Source organism: Cyrtonyx montezumae, unplaced genomic scaffold, assembly GCF_038088225.1.
Source record: "Cyrtonyx montezumae isolate F1298 unplaced genomic scaffold, pur_monq_1.0 scaffold_10, whole genome shotgun sequence".
NCBI classification, from domain to species: domain Eukaryota; kingdom Metazoa; phylum Chordata; class Aves; order Galliformes; family Odontophoridae; genus Cyrtonyx; species Cyrtonyx montezumae.
Genome location: NW_027071826.1, coordinates 13,453,446 through 13,477,058, shown reverse-complemented (window position 1 = coordinate 13,477,058; position 23,613 = coordinate 13,453,446). Strand labels below are relative to the sequence as shown.

The window sequence follows — 23,613 nt, the reverse complement described above, 5'->3', positions numbered from 1 at the left end:
GAAAAACAGTTACAAAGTTTTACAGAAACTGTACATTCTCTGAAGTACAGATTTGTTTCCATAAGATATGCTCCCATTAGCTCATTCAGGTGATAATGCATGTTTCCATACCGTTAAAACTTCAGAATATGCAAAGTACAAACTGAATTGTTCTAAAAGATAATGGTAATAAACATTAGCATTGAGCAATACTAACAGCTTTAGGGTAGCACTGTCGTCTTTTGGTAGAGCCTGGTCTTCCTGGCACACTGGTTTCTTCTTCGTCATGTAAATCAAGCTCTTCCTCGTATTTAACTGTTTCTTTCCCAACTGGCATCAAATGATCATCCAGTTCACCTGGGTATTGTGAAAGATTACACGTAAATAGCAATAAAAACAATCATACTCTCATGTTGTCAAGATTCACACATATATACTCAGGAGAACACCTCACCTAAATTTTTAAAATACACTTCCAAGGCTTCAGAAGTATAATTTTGGGGAAAGAATGATAAAGGTTATATTTTAAGTATTGATTTGTTGAAATGTTTTATATTATGATATTTTAATGTAAAGTTAATAGAAAACTAAAAAAAAAAAGAATTCTATTATGAGAATATTCATGAAAAATCAATTATCATTGTCCACAAAAAACAACCTGTAACTGAAATACTTGTCTAAAAAACACTCACATGAGATTATACCAACAAAGAGGGAACAGTTATATTTGTGTTATCATTCTAAAATAGGAAATAATACTATTGACTGTGCACCCAATACTGTGTTGGGCCACAAATATTATTCTGAGATAAATTCAATGGTACTGATTCAATCATCAAAAGGCATAACTCACCAGAATTTTTGTTTAAAAAACGTAAATATTTCTGTATTGCATCAGAGCACTGATGAGAAGACATGCTCTAAAATATTTACAATTAAGAATATGCTTCATTATACTTACTAGAGAAAAGACACCTGAAATAATCCTGCATTATTATTTCTGGATCGTGACTTAAGATGCAGTAAAAAGTACAGTTTTGGGCTCTGTATTTGTAATATTTTGCTTAAATTCACTTTTAAAATCCAGCAATTTATTTTTTGGCTGCAGTAACCAACTCCTGATCTATAACCAATACCTCCTAGGGAATAAAATTCTTTCCCCTTCTACAGTGAGTATATTCAACATTGAAGTCTCTTAGGCTTTCATTAATATTTCATTTGCTTAAGATGAAATTAAGTTAAATAACAGTATTCTTCTGGAAAATGAGTTTAGCTTATATGGTTTAAGTTTGTAATTTAACTACATGATGTTATCAAAAACAAGCTGAAAGGAAGTAAGAATAGATAGCTAAACCTGATCAGCAGAAATTCATGTACATACATAACATCTAGATCGTCTTCAATATTTAATTATAAAACGCTCCATGGTAAAGAGATACTGCTTTTCAAATTCTTACCAATTTTGTGCAGTTTTTCACAGCAAATAAGAGCTACAACTCTCTCAGCCAATCTTGCACAACTCATTGGAGGACCCTATAAACATTTAAATATTTATTGAAGTCTTCAGTTATTTAGCACATATATTCCAGACAGTTTAACATGAAATCCTTAAGCAAACAAACAAAACTTAATAGAATAATACACTGATGACTAGCTTTGTCTAGATTTGCTTGTTTACATTTTCTTTTCCATAGAAACCAAAATTACAAGCTGTTGACTTCAAAATACTACCAGTGAAAACCAATTTACATTTACCTACAACTGATACATAAGCATCTGAAAAACAAAACAATGCACTGGAATGGAAATCTAAATATTTTTGCCCACAGAAAAATCTGTTGCAAAACAGATAGTGGAAATAAATTCAGTTACAGAGTACAATACAGGAAGAGAAAGCCATGTGACTTCCACTGTCACTGAAAAATATCTATTTAAAAAACAGGAGCATGCACACATCTGTACCAACACCTCTTATTTCTGTGCTCTTCTGTCCCCAGATACCTACCACAATTGATGCTCGAAGAGGTGAGTTGATTGGCAGGTAGAGAGTAGAGTAAAATGTATGATCAGGTAGTTCTCGGGTTTTACACTTGGGAGCTAGGTGTGTAAATGGATCACTTGGTAATCTAGCACAGTACCTACATTGACAAGAGATTTTTTTTTAATCATCAAAACTTGCAAATTGAAACTTATAGAAGTTCATTTTCTATGAACTCTTACCTTACTGGCATGAACACTACGAAAGCCAACTTTACACCACACTGAGCACTGCAAGAGCGCGTTGTTGACTCACATTCAACTCTGCCAACTAGGAGACCTCCAAGTCCTTTTCTGCAAAGCTGGTCTTTAACGGGGTAGTTCCAAGGTTGTAATGATGCAAAAGACCATCCTATGTACCAGCATTTGCTTTCATCTTTTTCTCAATCTCCAGGCCCCCCTCCTCCACTGTAATCACATTCCCCTGACTCTCAAATATACGCCAAAGTCAAATGTGTCAAGGAACTTTTTCTGCAGCCATGAGAGTGACACTGAACTGCACTAGACCTCTTCTGATGGTTCAAGAGCAAAACTACACATAACATGCCAGCTAGCCTTTGAGTAATGTAACCACTACACTGAAACTGCTGAAATTGCTGGATTTAATTTCCCAGGCAATCCACACAAATTATATATTGCATAAATTCATCTGCTGATATCCTTCCTATGGCAATAACATCAAAAGCTTTAGTTAAAAGGATTTTACATGATCCACTTTTCCATTTTTCAAAGAGTCAAGCAATTGATCACACAGAAAACAATAGGTTCAGACACACAAAAACTGCTCTTGATGAAACTGTTGGCTGTTGCCAACCAACACCGCTTTACACTTATGGAAACATGTTCCAAAAGGATTCATACTAAAGAGTTGAGCAGTCACATACTTCTCTGCCTCCTCCTTTTTTTGTTTTTGGAAGAGGGTCACAATATTCACCCCTTCCTGTCTCTGAAGACCTTCTCTAATTGTCATGACTTTACAAAAATATTGTTGGTTAGTTCCCTTAGAAACACACTCTCCAGTCTAGCGGAACGGTATTATGTTCAGCTTTAAAGCATTGTTTTCTTTCCAACACAACAATACATTGACTTTGTAAGTGTGAATTTTACAATTGAAAGATTTTACAACAGTTTTAATAAGCCACTTATTTGTTCTTTGAAATAAGCTTGTAAAGAGAAAAAGTAATCTTACTACCTGTTTTAAAACTAAATGTCTTTGGGGCAGCTTTTATCTAGAGGATGAATTTAATTAAGCAGGAATCTATTATTACCTCAGAGCTAGAATATCTATAGGATAAAGAGAAAAAAAGCAAACTAAACCTTCAAACTTCAATGATTTTCTGTAAAAGACCCTGTAAAGATTTCTAAGATGAAATGTGCACAATGCCCTACCCTATACTCCTATGTTGCAAGACAGAATAACGAACCTTTTATTCACAGACAAGTAGTAAAAGTGAACATGCCTCATACCTGTTTATGTGTCCAATTGCAGTGTTGATAGTAACTCTCGGACTGTTCTCATCGGGCCTCAGCACATAGGGTGGAAATACATCATCATCATCAACAATGGGTTCAGTTTCGGTTTCGCTGGTATCAACAGATTTTGAGCATTTATTTCTCAGGATCTTAATGTTTCAAGAACAGAATATGATGAGAGATTATGCTTTCAAAACACATTACAATAAATTAACAAAAGTGGGCATATTTCTTTGACCACATACCTTCTCAATTGCTTTATATGTCTTAAGATCTTCTTCAAAACTTTTAATTTTGTCAGTATCTGCTAACATTATGTAATTGGAAATTGGTGCTCTAGCTCTTCCTTTTGACTGCACATAGGAACGGTATTCTGTGGGCAAATCAAAACGCACCACCAAGTTGCATTTTGGTATGTCAACACCCTCTTCTACAATACTGGTAGCAATAAGAAGATTGGTCTCATGTGCTCGAAATTTTCTAAGAACCTGGAAAAGTAAGGAAGACAAATTCTAGAGATTAATCTGTTACCATCTGCATCACTCAATTCATCAATAAGCTACTAGAGACAAGAAGAAATGATCAAACATTCCAAAAACCTCTTTAAGCATGCAGATAAAAAGCTACTAGTGTTTACAAAACACCGCAAGGCTATTTTATCAGAGTACCCTTCATTTATTCAGCTACCCTTCATTAGCGGATTCAACCCAAGCTAGTTTGTGACATTTTTGAAGACTTTATATTCTGAATGACAGAATTGTCTTTTTTGCATCCCTATATATATATATTAAAAAAAAGTATGTTTTCATTAGAGATTTATTAGGTACAATTAACTTCATTACTTTTATAAGACACTTAACATTTTTTCCTTTAAGTACAGTCACTGTTAAACTCCTGATCTAATTACATTTCAGGAGCTTTAATACATTAAAATTTTGGCGTTGCTGCATTACTGAGCATTTATTGAAGTCTGACTTTAACATTACTCTCTCCTCACCATGTAAAAGGCCAAACTGATTGAAGCATACAACAAATTCAAAAGGATACTAGATGACAATATCATCGCAAAAGCCAGAAAGTTGACAACACAGCCCAGGCAAGAGAAAAACACATTTGACTTCCAAAAACTTTACGTGCTCAAACCATGGAGTTTTACATTTATACAGTTTACAGATTTAACAAATGAATTGTTAGCAAAAATTAACAAAAGAAACTTAATAACTGTTAAAAGCACCTGGAACTTTAATTTGCTGTACAGTATTACTCTACTACTTCTAATGCAATGAAAAAAATTAACGGTTAATGATCTGACAAGAAAGAAGCATGACTTTAAATAAAATTTTTACATTAAGTTTTGTTTGTGCAATGTGACATACAATTTATCTAAACATCTGTTATTTTTTTTTATGAGAAACATCTGTACCTCAAATTAGCATGCATATTTGTAAAACCACAGGTATTCCCCAAACTCCTAATGATTGTGCCCAGATTCTGCCTGTAAGAAGAGTCCTGAAGTTATTTTCAATTATTTTTCTTGAAGTTACCTCTTCCTGTTTTCTGAACTCTACTTCCATCTGCTTGTTACGAGGCTGATTCTTGCCAATGCCATGTCCAGTTATGAAATTGCTACTGATGTAAGCCAGTTCTGGATCTTGTTTGCCAGCTTCTTTTATCAACCTAAAAATATAATGTGCTTTTTAGAAGTCACAGAAGGCAGACAATGGAAGACAATCTTTTGTTTGCAATAACTACATTTAAAAGTGAATAAAAATGAAAGTGTGAAAATTAAAATTAAACATCATGCTTAAATATAAGCTAGCCTTGGTTTTCCCTAAAAACACCAGGTTCTACTGAAAGCCTTTGTAAAGATAACAGAAGGCCATACACAGCATGCAAAGGCATGTACCATATACACTCTGGAACTATTGTGGTAAATTTTAAACCAAGCTACTACTCTAAAGATTCCTGTTAACAAACTCCCTATTCATTACATTTTAGTTTAGTTTCTGTAAGGGACAGTTTCCAGCAGAAATACTTCTCCATCCAAAAAGTATGCTTCCTCCATATACAGTGTCCATTCTTTTTTCCTTTTCCTCCTACATATTTCTTATAGAAAGAAGTACAAAAGTCTGCCTTCGGCAATGCTTTGGTTTCACACACAAGAGAAAATTGCTTGTATAAATAAATCTTAATCTATTATGAGACATTTGTGGATTCAGAAGCTTAATTAACTTGCTCAAAGTAATTGTTCATGCTGTAGCATCCTTAGTTGACCCATTTTCAGCAAGGAGTGAATATGGATTTTCTCAGCCATATGGGTTTATGACAGCAGAGCCAATAAAACCAAGGGTTCTTACATACACACACAAAAATACATCCCTTGCACACCTCACTATAGCCAGCCCAGCACCAGTTATTACAGTATATTCCTCATTTTCATCAAGAGGTCTTCTTCCTGTCCAAGGAAAGACAGCCTCCTTATACCTCCAACAGTAATTCGATCTCCTGTCAGTAACATCTTGAGAAGTTCTGCCTCACAGAAGAGGATGGATGCTGTACTAGCTACCTACCAGTACATGCACAGATAGCTACTACTAAGCAAATGGAAAATGGCTAAGTTCTCCTTCCTCTCTCTTCCACACTACTCAAGTCACCAATTTTAATGAAGTTTATGGGACCCAGAACTACCTTAGTATTGTGGAGTAATGCAAATGGACAGGGATAATAAATAAGATAATGGAAAACTAACAAATAGCATGGTATCCTTATAGAAACTAACTAGAAGGATGCTCCCATACTAAAATGTGCTTTTACTAGCTAAAGACTGAACAGATTCAATTTTTATATGAAGTCTAGGCTCTTGAGACAGGCATTCAAAGAAAGTAGGACTTTTAACTTAAAAAAACACTTAATTTTTTTATTTATTGTTCTGTATGGCATCTCTACCAAGCTGTATAGCTTGAAGAGCAACTACTGAAGAATAGAAATGCTCTTTTTGTGCCCCACTCATTACAAAAACAGAAAAATTAAAAGCAACTGAATAAACATGTCACTGTGCATATCTCTGGAAATCTCTTAAACAATGTGCTTAAAATCTTCAGTGTTTAACAGGAAATGTAACAGTTTTCCAAAGAGATAAGAAAATTCTGCTTTCAGAGCCTTCTCTATGAGACAAGTGAGGCACTGCGATGAAAATCAATGGATATTGGGCTTTTAAAAGTGATTTCTAACACCACTAAACTCCTTCTCAGAACAGGACTTAATTGCACAGACAAAAGAGTAAATAGGGTACTTCAGTTCTGTGAGTAATAACAAAAATGTTGGTTTCTGAAGGGAGGTTTGTTGTTGGTTTTGCTTGTTTGTTAGTCTGTAGCACTCACAACATGGCTGTTGCTAAAGATCCCCAAAGAAAGACTGGCTCTAATTACTACTTCAGAGAAAAAAAAAACCTACCTATTTCTCCTACAAAGCCCAACACCTTCCATAAGGGTTACCCTTCCTTAGTCACAACAAACTACAGAATGTACTACTTTATAAGGTTCGTTTTATTCGTAATACAGATTTTTGTTTAAATTGATGGTACTTCAAGTTAGTTAGATTGATTCATTGGAACCTAGAGGTTTTAATACACGAATTCAAACACTTTTAATTTCCTCATTTGGGAAACAGTACCCTCTTCCTGTACATACAGCATTGATATAGCTGCAATCAGCAGAGGCCTTTGAACTTAAGCATCTCCATAGAAGGCCTCCAGGTTTCTGTTGGTCAGCTCAAGTTCGCTTATTTTCCAGGAATTCTGAGACCCAGTGTACATGAAGTAAAGGAGCATTTTGAAATTATGCTAGCTAATTGTCAGCAGTGAATAAGAAGTTGTATAGTTTGATTTTTTGCTGCCCATAACTTGCACCAAAGGTGCCTAAGGCTTAAAGACAGCAGAAAGTGGTGACCTATTCTATCTAGATATCATATTCTCTGTTGGTTTCAAGAGCACTTGACATATATTATAACACATTAATCTGTCTACAAGAACACAATGAAAAAAGATGGAAATAAGGGATTCATAGTTTAATAGATAACAAATTTAACAATTCTGTTCACTTCCTGTCCAGTATTGAAACACTCATCTCAACTTTGCAAACAATTCATCATAATCTACTGAAGTTATTTCTTCAGGAGTTATTCACAGGGAACAAATTCCACTGAACTACATAATTCGCACTATATTGCATATTTATGCAAACGCATTTAAGAATATAGAAAGGCAAGCAAAAGTGCACAAAAAACACACAGACAAGTCTGCAGATCAATATATTATGCAACTCCAACTATTCAGTCAGGCAAAAGATAACAATGGAAATACCAAGTATCCAGAACTCTATAAACACACTGCAAAGCACAGTTAACATACCATCAAAAAAACAAACAAACAACCCTACATCTCCGCTCCCTAACTTCCCTTCCCCCCAAGATATGAATAAATCCGTTGTCACTCACACATGTCAAAAAGCTTCCTTAATCCTTAAATGACAAGTACATGTGTCATTGATCACATTCAGGAGCAAAAATTGATAGGGAATGATATTACTCCGAAGTATATCTTGGCAAAAATTCCAGGGTTCCTATTTTTCCCGGTGAATACTTTAAGTGCTTAGTGTTCTACAAAATAACCTATATAGTAAACACTAACCATTAAAAGTTGTACTGGTAAACCTTCAAAGGTATTTCTTTAAGGGAATTTGGTTTTCTGCACACCTGTATCATATAATATTGTGATTTAGTAAGCTAACAGTAAAATTTCCAGAAGCACAGCACTCAGTAGGTTAGAGAAATTTCCAGCATTTCCACAAATATAAAGTAATCAATACAAATCAGTATGCACCTATTTAACAGTTAAGGCACAGTACTGCAAACCTAGGTCCAGAATGAGCCCTTGAGAACAACTTTCAAAGATGTGCTCTTCCCCACCTCCCCATATACATACAAACTCTTTTGTTTGCTAACCTTGACACTGATCCGGTATGATTTACTAACCCAACTTTAAATAGAGTTCTGAAAATAAAAGACAATCCATTCCATATTCACAATATAATTATCCACATGCTGACAGCTGAACATGCTTTTTTTTTTTTAAAAGGGTTTTTTAACGATTTACCTATTTAGAACAACTGCCGTGTATCTTCTTTCCACAAAAATAATTCCACATAAAATATTTGTAAAAGGAGATGGGAAATTAGTCTCTGGCTTCTCTTTCTCCTCAATTTCTTCATCCTCATCATCATCTTCAGAATCACTCCACGACACGTAATTATCCTGATTCCTGTTGTTATACCATTCAACACTTTCAAACTGCTGCCGTTCATACGGTTTGTATTTGCGCAAGATTTCAAGCAGTTTTATTACTTTTGGAGTTACAAATTTCAGGTCAAGTGAGGCAGGTGAGAAATGCTCTTCACAGAGTGCATGTATTTTCCTTAGGAAAGTGTCTGTAAACAATAAAAATTTCCTGTGCAGCTCCTCTTGCTCATGTTTGATATACTTCTGTAGCTCTCTCACCATCATCCCAGCTACCTTATCTGCACACCAGGGTCCCAGAACAACCAACACAGCTCGACAGTCTGACAATATCTACAACAGATGAATTCAAGTATCAGTTCAAAGAACACATTCATAAGTTATTCAAGTAAGACAGATCTGTTTTCTCATACAGTACTTAAGAATACTGTGATATTATCTCCTATTAAAAAGATACTTAAAGTTGGCTTTTGTCATTTAGACAACCAAGGGAACTCTGCTATTTAATGGAACAATTTTTCCCATCCTAAATTCCAAAAATTCAATTTTAAGCTCTGCACATTTCTGAGCCTCAAACAAGTTCAAATAGTATTTTTCAATTTGATGAATAGCAATTTAAAGTTATCTTCAAATAATTATACTAAGAAGGAAAATACTTATTGAAGCAGGTCAGTAACTAAAGCACAACAATTATCTGTGTTTAGCATAAAACTAATAAGATAAATGCTTTAAAACATTTTACTTCATTTGTTAGTGATAATTGACAAGGTTTCAGATATACCTAAGCACAAAACTGCACAGCAACCATAAGTTAATTTTAGTAAGCCTTCCAAAGGAAAAAAATAGGGCTGTATATATGCAGGCAGCACAGAAGAAACCAGGGAACTATCTACCACTTAAGAGAAAATAATATCTATGCTTGAGTACCATCAGCATTTTAGCTGATCAGTTTTTTCTTCCAAGAGTGGTCAAGCAGTAAACAACTAATGAGATCCAAAAATGACATCCACAGAACAACTCATGAACTACACGTTGTTATAACAAGTATCTCAGAACAATCAGGATATTGGTTTTCAGTTGCCACTCTAAACCTTCTTCATTCTTCCATTCTTGTGAGGAAACACAGAACAAGTTGTTGGCTTTTTATACAATATTCCCTGAAGTTTATTAGCTGTGAGATTTGAGGATAAAGATTTCCTAAGCAAATCATAACTACATGCAGAGGTGCAATTCTCCCCACAGCCAAGAGAAGACAAGTAAAATGAAAACCTGATCTATTTTTTCTTAATATGAGTGCTTCCATCTTATCATAGAGATGCTGATCAGAAAACAAGCACAGATGGCAATGCACATTAGAAGCATAACTTAATCCAGTATTCTGGATTACACGAATCCTTGGAACTGCCCACACTGCCAATATTCCTTATGTATTTTACCCTACCGCATTTTAAGTCTAGAACAAAAGCTATAGGGACTTCCACAAGCAGCTGTAATAAACTGAGAAGCAAAAAGTTAGACTGCCTTATTTTTTATCCCTCTCTCTGGCCCAAGTAGACCTTCTTAACTGGACACTGCCAGAATAGTGAGTTTCTAGAAACATTAAACTGAAGTACTTTGGGATGAAAAGTTCTTCACAGATGGTTATAGAAATAGTTTACTTTAAACTTCTTGTTAAACAAGGAGACCGAATACCTGCACAACTGTACCTCAATGATGCAATTTCAAATCTCAATGGACAAAAAAGTTTCTGGATCCCATACCCCAAATGGAACAAACCTCTGTTCAAACCATGTCACCTATATCCTTTTTACCATCCTGCACAAAAACATAGTGGAAAGCTTGAAACTGAAGTTTCATTTAACAAGTCACACATTGTTCTCACTAGAATTAACTGTGGAAATCACAGAGCCAGTTGGATTTTACACTTCAGTTCTAACTTCAGAAATCATGGTGCAGGATATCTTTTTGCCTTATGCAAATATAAATACAAGATTCTCCAAATCAGATGAAGATCTAATCTAGGTAGGAATACGAGATAGGAATAGCTGACACTCAAGCCTCACTCATAAATGAAAGAATCTGCAGTCTTAGAATATGAAAATTAGAAGTCATTTTGCTCAGATATACCAGGCTGACTAGCTTACAAAGTTGTTGTAACATAATATATGTTGCAAAGAAAAAAAGAATAAAAAAATCAGGACTTCAATTCCCCAGGTTTTCCACACAGTTTACAACCTTACCTGTTTAGAAATTAATGTAGAATCTCTTTCCTTTGAATGTACAGATATGTTGCAGTCATTTAGAAAATGAAGTGCTTCATCCAATTCACTTAACAGTCTTCCATACAACCCACTTTTGTCAGTATATGGTCCACAGTCTACAACAATCTCACATGGCTGAGAAGTATATCTTAATTGAGGGCAAAGATCAGGTTATTTCAGCCTGTTAAAGTTATATGGCAAATAGCAAGGACAGTATGAAGCACAGTCAAGTACATTTCTTTCCCCATCTTGAATGGTTACAAAGTTAATATGCATTTAAAAAAAAATACAAACACCACAACGTATACCAAAATGATTGATTCTAAAATACTAATCTGTCTAACACACTTCCTAAAAATGAGGTTAGTATCACTACATACATTTCAAATATTTGAATATTTAAGGCAAAGCAGATTTCATCTACTTGAACACAACCTTCACTTCAAAGTTTTCCAAGGCGCACATTTTTGATATGCCAAACAAGTAAAACAGATGTGAAGATTTATGTTGAAAAAAGAAAATGAAATTTACCTCTGAATATTAAAGTCAGAGAGCCTTCCTACTTAACCTTAAGATGTACTTCAACATTAGTTACTCAAAAAGCCATTTCATACGTTCACCTCTGTCCACACCTCATACAGAAGTAATGGCATTGCATACACTCAAGCTTACCATTTTAAATATTAAGTATTTATATTAGTTTATTCCTGATTAAACAAAAAGGCAGTCCATAAATAGCCATAACTATACAACAACATACCTATCTAAGACCACCAAATCAGTTGCAGTTTCAGCATTGCTCTTCAGTATTTTCTCCAGTTTCTTTATCTTCTCCTCTAACTCAGCAGGATCACACTTCCCATTTAAAATGGAAGCAGTTAATCCCAAGATTCGAGGGCAAGATGGATAATCCTCACAGATCTGTGAAGTAAATCAGAATCAAGTTCCTACAGAATTGTTCCCACCATCCTGAAAGCCTACTATCAAACCAGCAGGCAGAAAGTTCCTATGCTTAGTTGTAAACTAGTATTTGAATAGCATGTATTGGACAGGGAATCAAATGTTGAGTGATTATTTTCTACTACTACCTGGAAGTAAACCTACAGAACCGAAGAACATTTTACAGCAGTCATGTTTCAAGATAAATATTTCCATCTAGTAAATAAGTAATAAACAATTAGTATTACACAGGATATTCTTGTCATAATAAAAGCATACATCATAGCACTTCACATAATCACAGAATTATAGAGGTTGGAAGGGACCTCTACAGATCGAGTCCAAATCCCTCCCAAAACATGCTCCCTAGCCCAGGTTGCACAGGTAAGCATCCAGTTGGTCTTGAGCACCTCCAGAGAAGGAGACTCCACCACCTCTCTGCTCAGCCTGTGTCAGTGCTCCGTCACTGCACTGTGAAGAAGTTCCCATACACATTTGTGTGGAATTTCCTATGCTTCAGTTCATGGCCACTTCTCATCCTATCGCCACACACTCCTGACAAGAGTCCAGCCTCATCCCTTTGCCTCCCACCCCTTAGATATTTATAGACATGGATCAGATCCCCTCTGAGTCTTTTTTCAAGGCTGAACAGATCCAGGTCTCTCAGCCTTTCCTCATAAGAGAGGTGCTTCAGGCCCTTTACCATCTTTGCAGTCCCTCCACTGGACTCTTTCAAGGACATCCCTGCCTTTTTTTTGTACCAGGGAGTCCAGGACTGGACACAATACTCCACATGAGGCCTCACCAGGGCAAAGTAAAAGGGAAGGATCACTTCCCTTGACCTGTTGGCCATGCTCTTTTTAATGCAACCCAGAATCCCATTGGCCTTCTTGGCCACCAGGGCACACTGCTGGCTCATGGCCAGCCTGTCATCTATCAGGACACCCAGGTCCCTCTCCTCAGAGCTCCTCTCCAGCAGGTCAACTCCTAACCTGTAGTGGTGCAAGCAGTTATTCCTCCCTAGGTGCAAGACTCTTGTTAAACCTCATTTGGTTTCTTTCTGCCCAACTCTCCAGCCTGTCCAGGTCTCACTGAATGGCAGCACGGCCTTCCAGCATGTCAGCTGGTCCTCCCAGATTCATATCATCAGCAAACTTGCTGATGGTGGACTCCATCCCCTCATCACAGTCACTGACAGAGATGTTGAACAGGACCAGATCCATCTTACACGCCTTGAAAAAAAACTGAAGTCATACCAAAAAAATAAGGTACACATGGTCTGGTTCGAACTAAAGAGAGATCTAGAAAGGTATCTAACAAATGCCTCACAAAGCTAATAATATCCCATAAAAAGCCCTATAAAGTACTAATTTCTAAAAATGTTTAAGAAAAAAAGAAACTGCTTAGTACGCATCATTCCTAAACACAAATATTTTAATCAATAATTTTGAAAATTCCATTAACTCCCTAAGTCCTGGTTACTGCCAGATTTTTCCTTAATCACTAGAAATTATAGAAGAACAGTATTTACTATGCCATAATACGAGTGAAGTATTATTTCATTACAGTAAATCCAGCCCCAACGCATGCTAAAGCAGAGTTCCATTGATGTTATTCTTCAATAGCAAAAACTGACTTGTTTCCTACTCCTTCAACCCTTCCAAACTCACCTATGCTCCAGATCCAAGTATTAAAACATTCATACTGTACAAACTAACCTTCATAATTTCACGGTACGGATGGTCCTGGATTGCAAGATGGCACTCATCAAACACCAGTAGATTAATATTTGACAGGGATAAATATTCATTTTTCAAAACAGTCAAAGCAACATGACATGTCATAACCAGAACCTAGTTAAAAAAACAAAACAAAATGCATGAGTATAACAGAAAATACAAGTTGTCTTAAGCCAAGGTAAAGTGGAAAAGCTCTTCCACAGGTCACACTAGATAATATTTGCTAATGATGTCAATACTAACTCCACGTACTCATTTTATGTGCCTGAGTTCTCCAGATATTTCACTGGCCATTACTAAAAGTTTTGCTAAGGTAAAACAAAAACAAGAAAAGGGTCCAAGAACCAGAGAACATTAGCTTACTCAAAAAGGCAGAAATAAAAACTATGTTGAAGAGTGACATTTTTAGTGACATTTAAAGTACAGTATGCGAACTAAAAATTTCTTCTGCACTTATCTTTGATCAAAAGGCAGGGAGACTGGAATAAACAGGCTTAACAGGCCAGTCTTTTACAACGACCAGAGTACCCTCTACATATGTTTTGTGTCAAAATTAATATATGTATATTTCTAACACACAATTTCTGATGGAAGAATAGTTTATGTATAACTGAAAATTACCAGTTCTCATCTGGTCTAACTGCAGACTCTGTTTGTATTTACATTTAATACATTACCTGATGCTTAGAGAATTCCTGACTCCATTTCTCTTTTGTCCATGATTCAGTTACCTCTAAACTTGAATACTCTCCCACTTTAAGATCTGAATGTGTCCTGACAGCTGATACTTGCTGAGCAACTTGATTTGCTTAATAGAAAAAAAAAACAGAAAAGGAAATTCTCAATCTCATGAAGGTGTTCTCATACATTAATTTTCAAGATGTTTGCCATGTAGCTTAGGCTACAGTTAAACTGGGGTACATGGCAACCTACCTCCATATAAAAATACAGTTAAGAAAAACTGCTAACTGAACTGCAATTCAGATTTAATACTTCAATTCTTAAATCAGGAAATAGAAGATGTCAGAAACAAAGAGTTTGTATTCAGTGTACAACAGGCAAAATGTAAAAGGTATCACATTCTTTGATCAGTTTATTATCCCTGCTGTTGTAGGCTCCAGCCAAAACTTTCTCTCATTTGCTTTCATTCAACTTCTATTAAGAAAAGACCCATGACAACAGTTCTAGCATATTCAGGCACTTAGTACATTTTGCCTCTTACCTGAGTTGACCAAGAATACAGTTCTTTTTCCATTTTTGTTGAAATCCCCCCTGATCTGATAGGACAGCTCTTTAGTGAGTAGTACTGCAATAAAAGTCTTCCCTGAGCCAGTGTTTAAACAGACTATTGTATTATGATCCAAAGCTGCTTCAAGCAGTTCAACCTAGGTTTAAAAACAAAGACTTATTAGCAGCAAAGCAGAGGAAATGCTGACAAAAATAATACAAAAGGTAAAAAACAAAACAAAAAAAACACTTCTGCAGGTTATGTTGACCTCTCGGTACTCTTTCCAATGTCAAACAACTAACGCTACACTTTCACAACAAAGGTATAGTTACTCAATCAAAAATACTAATACATGCAGTTTAGCTTCTAAAACTAAGTTCTTCTTCAAAACTATTTGAAGCTACATGCTAAAGCTTTTAAATCTAATTCTGTGCATTAATTCAGTCAAATATGCAAGTACTTTAGTTCAAGGTGATAGAACCTTTTCAGTAATATTAACCAAATTCTAGCATTCAGGCATCTCTGCAGGGCACAGAGAACTGAAATTCCAGAACTCAGGAATAGCTTCTGTAACAAAATGAAAATCAGAGTGCCCTGACAGAGTTTCTGACACTACTAAACAGCTTTGACCAGTGCACGTATCAAAAATCAAGAGTTACAACGTAAATCAAGACTGGAGACATGAATAATTATAAGCATAAAATCAAGACACACAACATCAAGATTAGGGTATTTGTCCCGAACAACATCTTACAGAAAGCAAGAGAATATTCAGCTTAAAATTTTGGTTCAAAAGAGCAAATTGAAATAGGGGAATGGGGATTATTACAAAAACAAAATGCATCCAAGCTAATGAAAGAAGAAACAATTAGGTCCCAACAGGTTGTGAGAAACACGTGCCTGGTCTATGTACAATGGTAAACATTTTCCATCTGCTCTGCTTCTTTTTCTATTAAATTCATAATTTATTTTTACTAACATAGTAATGTTAGAAAAAAGTATTATCACTGGTACCTGATATTTTCTTGGCGTGTAAATGTTATCATGAATTGCTTCTTGCTGCCACGGTAGTCCAAAAAATGGACCCATTGGGGAGGAAGCAGGGGTCATGAGCTGCAGACCCGCCATGCTGAGGGATTGCAAAGCAGGGCTTTTCATTCATTCATCCAGTGTTTCTGTCATTGCGTTTTTGTTCCAGCACAGCCTACTATGGAAGAAAGCAAAATAATATTACAGTTAAAATATAAAGGAAAAACAAAAAAGAATCTAAGAATACATAATTCTACTGTGCTTTTACTTCCAACATGCGCTACAATCACATCATTTTCAGCAAAACACTTAAATTTTGCACTTAAAGACACTTCTCCACTTAAAGAAGTGAATTTAACAAAATTAAAAAAAAAAGCTGCTTTATGGGCAAAGTTGATTCTAGGCACTTGGACTTGTACATTTCAGGATTGAGTTCCTTTTGTATTCTAACAAACCTCCTTTCAAAATTTCTTTAATAAAATATTAAAAATATATAGCTGCTTTATCTTTACTTCAGGAAAGAAAAAAGAAAAGATTTTTGAGACCACAGGTAACTAGTAAATCTTACTTGAAAATGCAAAATGTAGAAGAAGTTTTATATCCAAAGATTTACATACACATAAATGCACAGAACAAGGACTTTGTTCTAACCAAAAGGAAAAAGAACAGGAGCTTCAAAAGAACCTGGTTTCAATTAAATAGAAAACTTTATCAGAACCTGTAGAAGAATAAGCCGAACTGTAATAAATAATACTGATGACGATAAGAGATATCAGAAAATGGGTTCCTTGCCAGATAAACTGCCAGTTTCCAGAAAGATACTCTAAATAACCAGCTCTTTGATGACAATTACCTACTAGAAAACAGCTCCCTATGAAGGTCTATGAACGCATAGCTGACTATTTCAGAAACTTGGTATTTTTCATGAATTACCAAGGTATAAACAATTCTTTTTTCACCATAGGACTGAATGAATTATCACCTTATACAAAAATGTTCCTACTGCTCTGTACTACAGGAAAATTAAGTTTTACAATTGTGCACTAGGAAGGAATTTTGAGACAAGAACAATAAGATATATAACAACCTATTGAACAGTGAATATTAGGAAAGAAATACTTAGCAAGTACAAAGCAGTCAAAAAGAAAAAGTGTTCATTCATCTCTGAATCAACACGAAGATCTTTTAAAAGTTCAGCTGACATAAAATGGAAGTTCTCCCTTGTATACTGTTATTTCTATTGACTATTATATTATTGACTAAATTCTACAATCTGAACCACCTCTAAACACTCATGTAATATACTAGTTTAACTAACATTAAGTAACTATAAGAAGCCCTCAGTTCTCCACTTCAAGTATATTTTGACTCTTGTCTTAAGATAAAGAGAAAGCATTATATTAAATTACATGATCATTCCCCTTGGACATTTGTCAGAGTAAAAAGCTTTCTTTTTTTTTTCCTCCTTTCTCCAAAAGGGTGGGAGACTACTCAAGGGCATTAAGGCTGAGTTTGAAGTAACATTGTTCCATACCACTATTACTGTTTTGAAGACAAACATTGAGGAAAACACTACTAAGAGAAAGAGGGTAAACATCTTCTGCTCAGCAATAAACACTTCTCACTCTCCAATAAAAAAAAAATTTAATTCACAAAAAGAGCACATTTGTATTGAAGAAATATAGTCTTATTTTAATTTCAGCTTCAGAGAAACTGTCACTGTGAAAAGATATCAGAAAGAAATGATATATTCAAAAGTTTAAGAAAAAGCATGTCATTTTTCAAAGGATGTGCTGCAGAGTGCTTTTGAGATTCCAGCTAATTTCTCCAGTTACTTTTGAATGAATCTCTAAACTCATGGAAACATTATGAATACATCTCATTTACTCAGTTCTGTAACATAAGTTATTATTTCAGTCTGAGTCTTTTAGATACTTTAAATCAAAGCAATATATTTCTTCTATTTAGTTGAAAATACAAAACAACATAGGCTACACACATCATAAAATCAGAAATACATTTTTCATTTCAGATGTAATATGAGTCCTAGAGATTCTAAAACTGCATTTCTATTTTTCAAACTGCAAAAACGAGCACACAGGTTCTGTTCTAACAATTAGGCTAGTAGCTCTACACGGTGTTTAAATCCAGTCAGACCAGAAAACGTTCAGGATGACCCCCCGTTCAAAAGAAGCAGCTTCATGGCTGTTCTTCCACTGAAGTTCCCATAGCTCTATGTCAAGTAAGACAAGTGGTTAAAAAAAAAGTGCACATGCTATACAGTTGCGCGCAGTAAAGGTGATAATTCTTGATATTCTGAAATACTAAGCATTTTCACATCAAGTGTACTCATGTTAACCATTATGTAATTACAGTTGTGTCAGTCACATGCGAAGGACTGCATTGGGGTACAGTCTTCTTCACAGCCACTGGTAGAAAGCATCTGAGAGCTCTGGTCACTAACAAAGCTTTTGTATCAACAGGCAGCTTAGTTTCATGACAGTTGGAGAACCTATGGAAAGGTTCCCTCCTTCACATAAAGTAATAGATGAGGCTCTTTAATACTCTAGCTTTTTAATAATCAACTCAGTGTCATGCTATTTGGAAACAAAAATTTCTTTAGAGAACACAGAAGTCTTCATGAATACATTGAAATTGCCTCAGGTACTTTTCCTACTTATATAGAGCAATTTATGCTGAAGGATAATCTTTTTTTTTTTTTTTTTAAAAAGAGACCTCGTCACATAATAGTTGCTCACAGTTGGGATGGACCAGGTAAAGTATAATATATATTACATTTCTAAGGGCAATCGCCCAATCATTCTTACATTTATGACCAGTTACTTCGATTTTATAAAGCATTTTGGATCAGCAGTGCCTTCTCTTTGTTACGCCACTTTGGTTTACCTTTTCCAGACCACAGAACACAACTTCACAAACACACCCACTATCTGAGACCACCTCCCTCACAACCAAACACATGATCTAATATTCACAAAGAAGCTTACATTCTTTTCTACATAAACCTCCATGAGAATGACAGTAGGTTTAGCTATCTCACTGCAAGGAGTAGAGAAATTCACTCACTTACAGGTTCAGCTTGAGCTGGAAGAACCTGTGAAATGTCACACTCTAAGCTACAGATCTGATTTCTGGTTTTTTTCACGAAGGGCCTGCTATCAAGAACAGTCACCTCACTGAGATTAAAAAAAAAAGTATTCTCAAATAAAAACTTGCAGATTTTTTTTTAAGTTCAAAGGAATAAATATGTACACATCAGTAACTTGAAAAATAATCAAAAATAAAACAGCACTTTAATGGGCAGTAGTAGTATTATTAACTGCGGAACAATCTGACAACAATGGGATTTAGTTCTCATTATTAATTAGCAAAAACAACACAGTGAGACACAAGAGGACACTTGAAGTAATTTGGATTCCCTGTTCATGTGTAACAACTGAAGAAAAGTCCACCTCCCTAAACAATCAGTGCTACTTCCTGCTGTGCTAAGGAGTTCCCTAGCCCTGGCCTTCATTTGTATTATTTCTATTGTAAGTACATCTTCTATTGTAAGTAAGAAAGACAAACCAATTATGGCACTCACCTGAAATAGGACATCCTAGATCTAACCCCACTCTCAGGGCTGTTTAAAACTTTTATAGAATGATACTCTGAAGTAAGCAGAGAAGAGACTAGAGCTCCCGGGACACATCTTTGGGTTTTTAACTGCCACCTGCATGTTTAATATGTTTTGTATTCATAGCAAGTTACTGCAAAACTATACTTCCTATTAAGAAAAAGGTTATTACTGTCAAATGCAACATTTCCTCTGCTTTCTTCAAGACCTCTAACTGTGATGTCTGAATTCCTACCTGATACAGTCTTAATGACACCAGAATTATTTCTCACGCTGCAGGTTTTAATCTTTGCCTAGGAATTTCTATTTTATTCTCTAAAAATCAATGCTGTCATTAGAAGAGAGAAATTAGCCTCTGAAAAGATGGAAAAATTACTTGAAAGTAAACAAACCTTGATCCATACATGTAAACAGGAATCAAAACTTGCTGCTTCAGTATCTCTTACATGAACACCTAAGAGTCTGAATATTGCATTCCTTACAACAACAATACAATCATGTCGAAGTACTACATGAAACATTAACTTGTTCAAAGAACAAAAAATTATTTCCTGGGTAACAGACGAACAAATACAAAGAAAATTGTAAAATATATGAGTACAAGTATGGAGAAGAAGATCAATGTAAATGCTATTGGAAAAAAGAAGGAAAACATTAACTGAGAGTGTTAAGCTTACTAAGAAAACACCATCTAACTAATATTAAAGAGTATGAATCAAATTATATTTACAACATGATATCTTTAACATTTTAACATACGCAGTGCAGCTGCACAAAACTCCATTATCCTTCAAATACCTTCAACAGATGCACTGTTTAATGAGTTATGTTGTCCTACAATATTCTTTGAAAAGAAATAAATTCAGATCCATTCTCTTTCAAGTGCTAACGGAATGCATAAATACTTAGAAAGCTTAGCTGCAAGAAATCCACTAAGAAGCAGCTTCTCTGATTTCTCTAGCACAATCAGTTAACTGTGAATCTTCATCTTCAATCAGATGCTATTTGTTTTAATTTTATGATATAAAAATAACCTAAGAGAAAAATCGTTAAGTATGTGATATTTAAAATGCAAGGGAAGGAGAGGACCGATGAAACTACATACATGCCTGTCCTCACTTTGACACCAAAGGTCTCAACTTTTATTACATACAACTTCAGCAGATAGCATCATTCCTGTTTTTGCTCAACTAGTAGTTCAAACTGAAGTTACTACAGAGAGTAACAACTTACCTGCCATTCACCTCAAGACAATAACTCTTTAATCTCCTATCTGAAACAAACCTAATTCTAATCCTTCACATCTTCCTCCTTCCCACTTAATAAAAATTATTTCACTTCATCTATAAAACCACATTTCATTGAAAAATCCACACGAAATATTTGAACAACATTCACTTTTTAAAAATGTCCAAAAAATGAACACTCATTCAGTTTCACAAGAAATGTCAAGGCATACTTTCCACAGCAAATATCTTTTTTCTTTATGCTGTTGCTTTATCTAACCATCTATGCATAAAAATAAATTCAGCTATTCTCATTATTCTCATTCTTCCAAAGAAATTCAGGGTAAATTTCTAGAGTCTCACTTACTTCATGGTGACTTGGTGGTGCTGAAGGAGTTTTAGATATCAGATAGAATACAGCAAATGATAAATAAAAATCTGTTCATCCCATACTACAAAGCATACACTTACCGTTTTAATCTCTGCAGCCTCTGTGCTTATGCTTTCCAAACTGCATTTTGACATCATGATATCAGCTTGTAGGTTAATCACATAACTTGCAAGCTTCGGCTCTTAAAGACAGGAAGAAAAGAAAGACCTCTGAACTATAAAAATTATTTTAAAAGGGAACTCAAGGATAATTGTAGAAATTAACCTGGTTATAAACATTTTATGATGAGTCAGTACCACACTGTAACTGGTCAAGAAAAAATGAAATATTTAAAATAATTTGTTTGGGGTGGACTTAATAGTAGAAACAAAAGTTAAGAGCAATTTAAAAGCTGATTTTTGATATATTAAATGTACAGGAAATTAATGCATCCCTAATGTTATTAATAATTGGTTCACATGAGAAACACACTAGAGATTTTTCCATGCACAATTTATTTCATTTTAGAGCTGGCATGAAATGTGGATTTCTTTCAATGTTTTCTAATGTATTACACTTTCAAGACATAATAAACTGTTCATAAAGAAAAAAACGTTACTTTCTAAGCACATTAGCATATGTATATTTTATTAGTAACATTAATAATTTCTACAAAAATATTTACCTATACACATAAAACTAGCATTCATTCATGACAATTTCATGTTAACATCTTTAGAAAACTACAACTTAATAACACAAATGTTGCATATCTAAAATAGATCTACAGTATTCTCAAAGCTTGAAAGCACAAAATTATCACGATATATTCACCTCAAGTATTACTTTTGCTATATCTAAAGAGATTCTGGTCATTTTTTCTTTTAAATCAATACTGAAAACTTAAATGCGAGATAATTCTTGATGAAAATTTCTTCTCCAATCAGTTCCATAAAGTTAACAAGAAGGACACTCCCAAGATTACTTCAGTATGTTCATTTTTACCTCAAATACTGATGCTGAGCTTTTCCAGAGTTTCCAAGCCTGTAATTTTGTTTCACCCTAGGTAACCTAAAAGGCAATATAAAAAGAGTATTTTAACATGAACTGCCATAAAAATCAGTTGTGCCATGTGGTAGTCTGCTTTCTTGCATTTTAATATTTAGCTCTGTAGCAACAGCACATGGTCCTCAAAAATCTAATTATCATATGTCCTTTTTTGGCTGGGGATACAGACAGTCAGCATCTGAAAGCCATAAATGCTCCGGAGATATTTGCATATTTTCTGTTTTATCTGCTAAAGTAATTGCTAGCTGAGTACAACTAGATTTACAATTTTCCTCCCCTGTGCTCCCTCCACACAGCTTTCACATAATGCTGTGATAAAGTCTTAAAGAAACTCACCACCCAATACATAGCCAAAAGAATGGATTTAGTTGTTTGAAAGAGCAAAACAAACAGTTTTTGCTTTATTTTACAACAAGAACGTGTGGGAACTGCAATGCAGATAATCTGGTGAGTGCTGTGTTAGTGTACAAAATACACCTTCTCAAATCTTACTCCCAGAGCTGCTCCTAAAATTCACGTTTGCAGTGCTCACATGCACCCTTTTTCTACACAAAACACAGAAAGTTACCAGTAAGGTGCAGCAAGTAGAAGAAATTTATAAAATGTTCCTGTGACATACACGTTATTCATTTATTCACAGCTCCATAGCGTGAATGAGAAAACAGCTTAACAACAGAAAGTCATTTCTTTTGAAGTAGAAGTATAATCTGGACTTCACATTATCTCCTTCAGCTTCTCTTGCTATTACAAGATTTAGTTACCCTACCACATAACAGACAAACAGGAAAAAAAAAAGGCTCAATTACTTGTCAATAAAGCTACGGTCATGTATTGCTTCACACAGCAAATACACTTTATTCCACAATCGCAAATGGTAAGCCCAAAGCAAACATGTCGGTAGGTTAAGATTTGGAGGAACCAAAAGTCGGTGTGTGTGTGTGTGGGGGGGGTAATTCTCCACCACCACCACCAATTTCCTTTGGCACATCAAAGCTGTAACACAGAAGTCGGCAGCCTCAATCGATCCGCAGACATGAATTACAGTAGCCTTTTTAATGTCGAAGCTAACATATAACCAGACAGGCCACATTCCTGAGATGCAGTCAAGTTCTCCTACTAAACAGCAGCTCTTGCCATTAGCATCTCAATGGCGCTGGTGCCCTCTCCCAGACAAAGCCCGGTGCGCGGAGGCAGCAGCCCCATCTGCAGCTCCAGGGCTCCCAGCCCCACCGAGGAAACGCTTAGGGCTCACCAGAGAAAATTAATAAAACATCACTGTCCGATCTGGTAATATTTTTAAAAATATAATAACAATAAAAAAATAATCACATAACC

At 35.2% G+C, this 23,613-nt stretch overlaps 1 protein-coding gene across 4 annotated transcripts in view; it reads right to left on the bottom strand.

The window, feature by feature from the left end:
- The window catches only part of DICER1 (dicer 1, ribonuclease III), a 43,768-nt gene extending 22,356 nt beyond the window's left edge, over positions 1 to 21,412 (bottom strand). For 2 of the 4 annotated variants that reach the window (XM_065750696.1, XM_065750711.1), the window contains exons 1-14: positions 21,312 to 21,412; positions 15,963 to 16,155; positions 14,943 to 15,105; positions 14,398 to 14,528; positions 13,700 to 13,834; positions 11,803 to 11,963; positions 11,022 to 11,190; positions 8,642 to 9,114; positions 5,034 to 5,166; positions 3,735 to 3,977; positions 3,484 to 3,638; positions 1,985 to 2,117; positions 1,437 to 1,512; positions 197 to 336 (exon numbers count right to left, since the gene is read on the bottom strand). In XM_065750696.1, coding sequence (XP_065606768.1) covers positions 197 to 336; positions 1,437 to 1,512; positions 1,985 to 2,117; positions 3,484 to 3,638; positions 3,735 to 3,977; positions 5,034 to 5,166; positions 8,642 to 9,114; positions 11,022 to 11,190; positions 11,803 to 11,963; positions 13,700 to 13,834; positions 14,398 to 14,528; positions 14,943 to 15,105; positions 15,963 to 16,106 — 2,256 coding nt within the window. In that variant the 5' untranslated portion in view covers positions 16,107 to 16,155; positions 21,312 to 21,412. Of the gene's footprint in view, positions 1 to 196; positions 337 to 1,436; positions 1,513 to 1,984; positions 2,118 to 3,483; positions 3,639 to 3,734; positions 3,978 to 5,033; positions 5,167 to 8,490; positions 9,115 to 11,021; positions 11,191 to 11,802; positions 11,964 to 13,699; positions 13,835 to 14,397; positions 14,529 to 14,942; positions 15,106 to 15,962; positions 16,156 to 21,311 lie in introns of those variants that run through there. The other 2 variants (XM_065750702.1, XM_065750719.1) reach the window with 2 other exon arrangements.
- Positions 21,413 to 23,613: the final 2,201 nt, after the last annotated feature.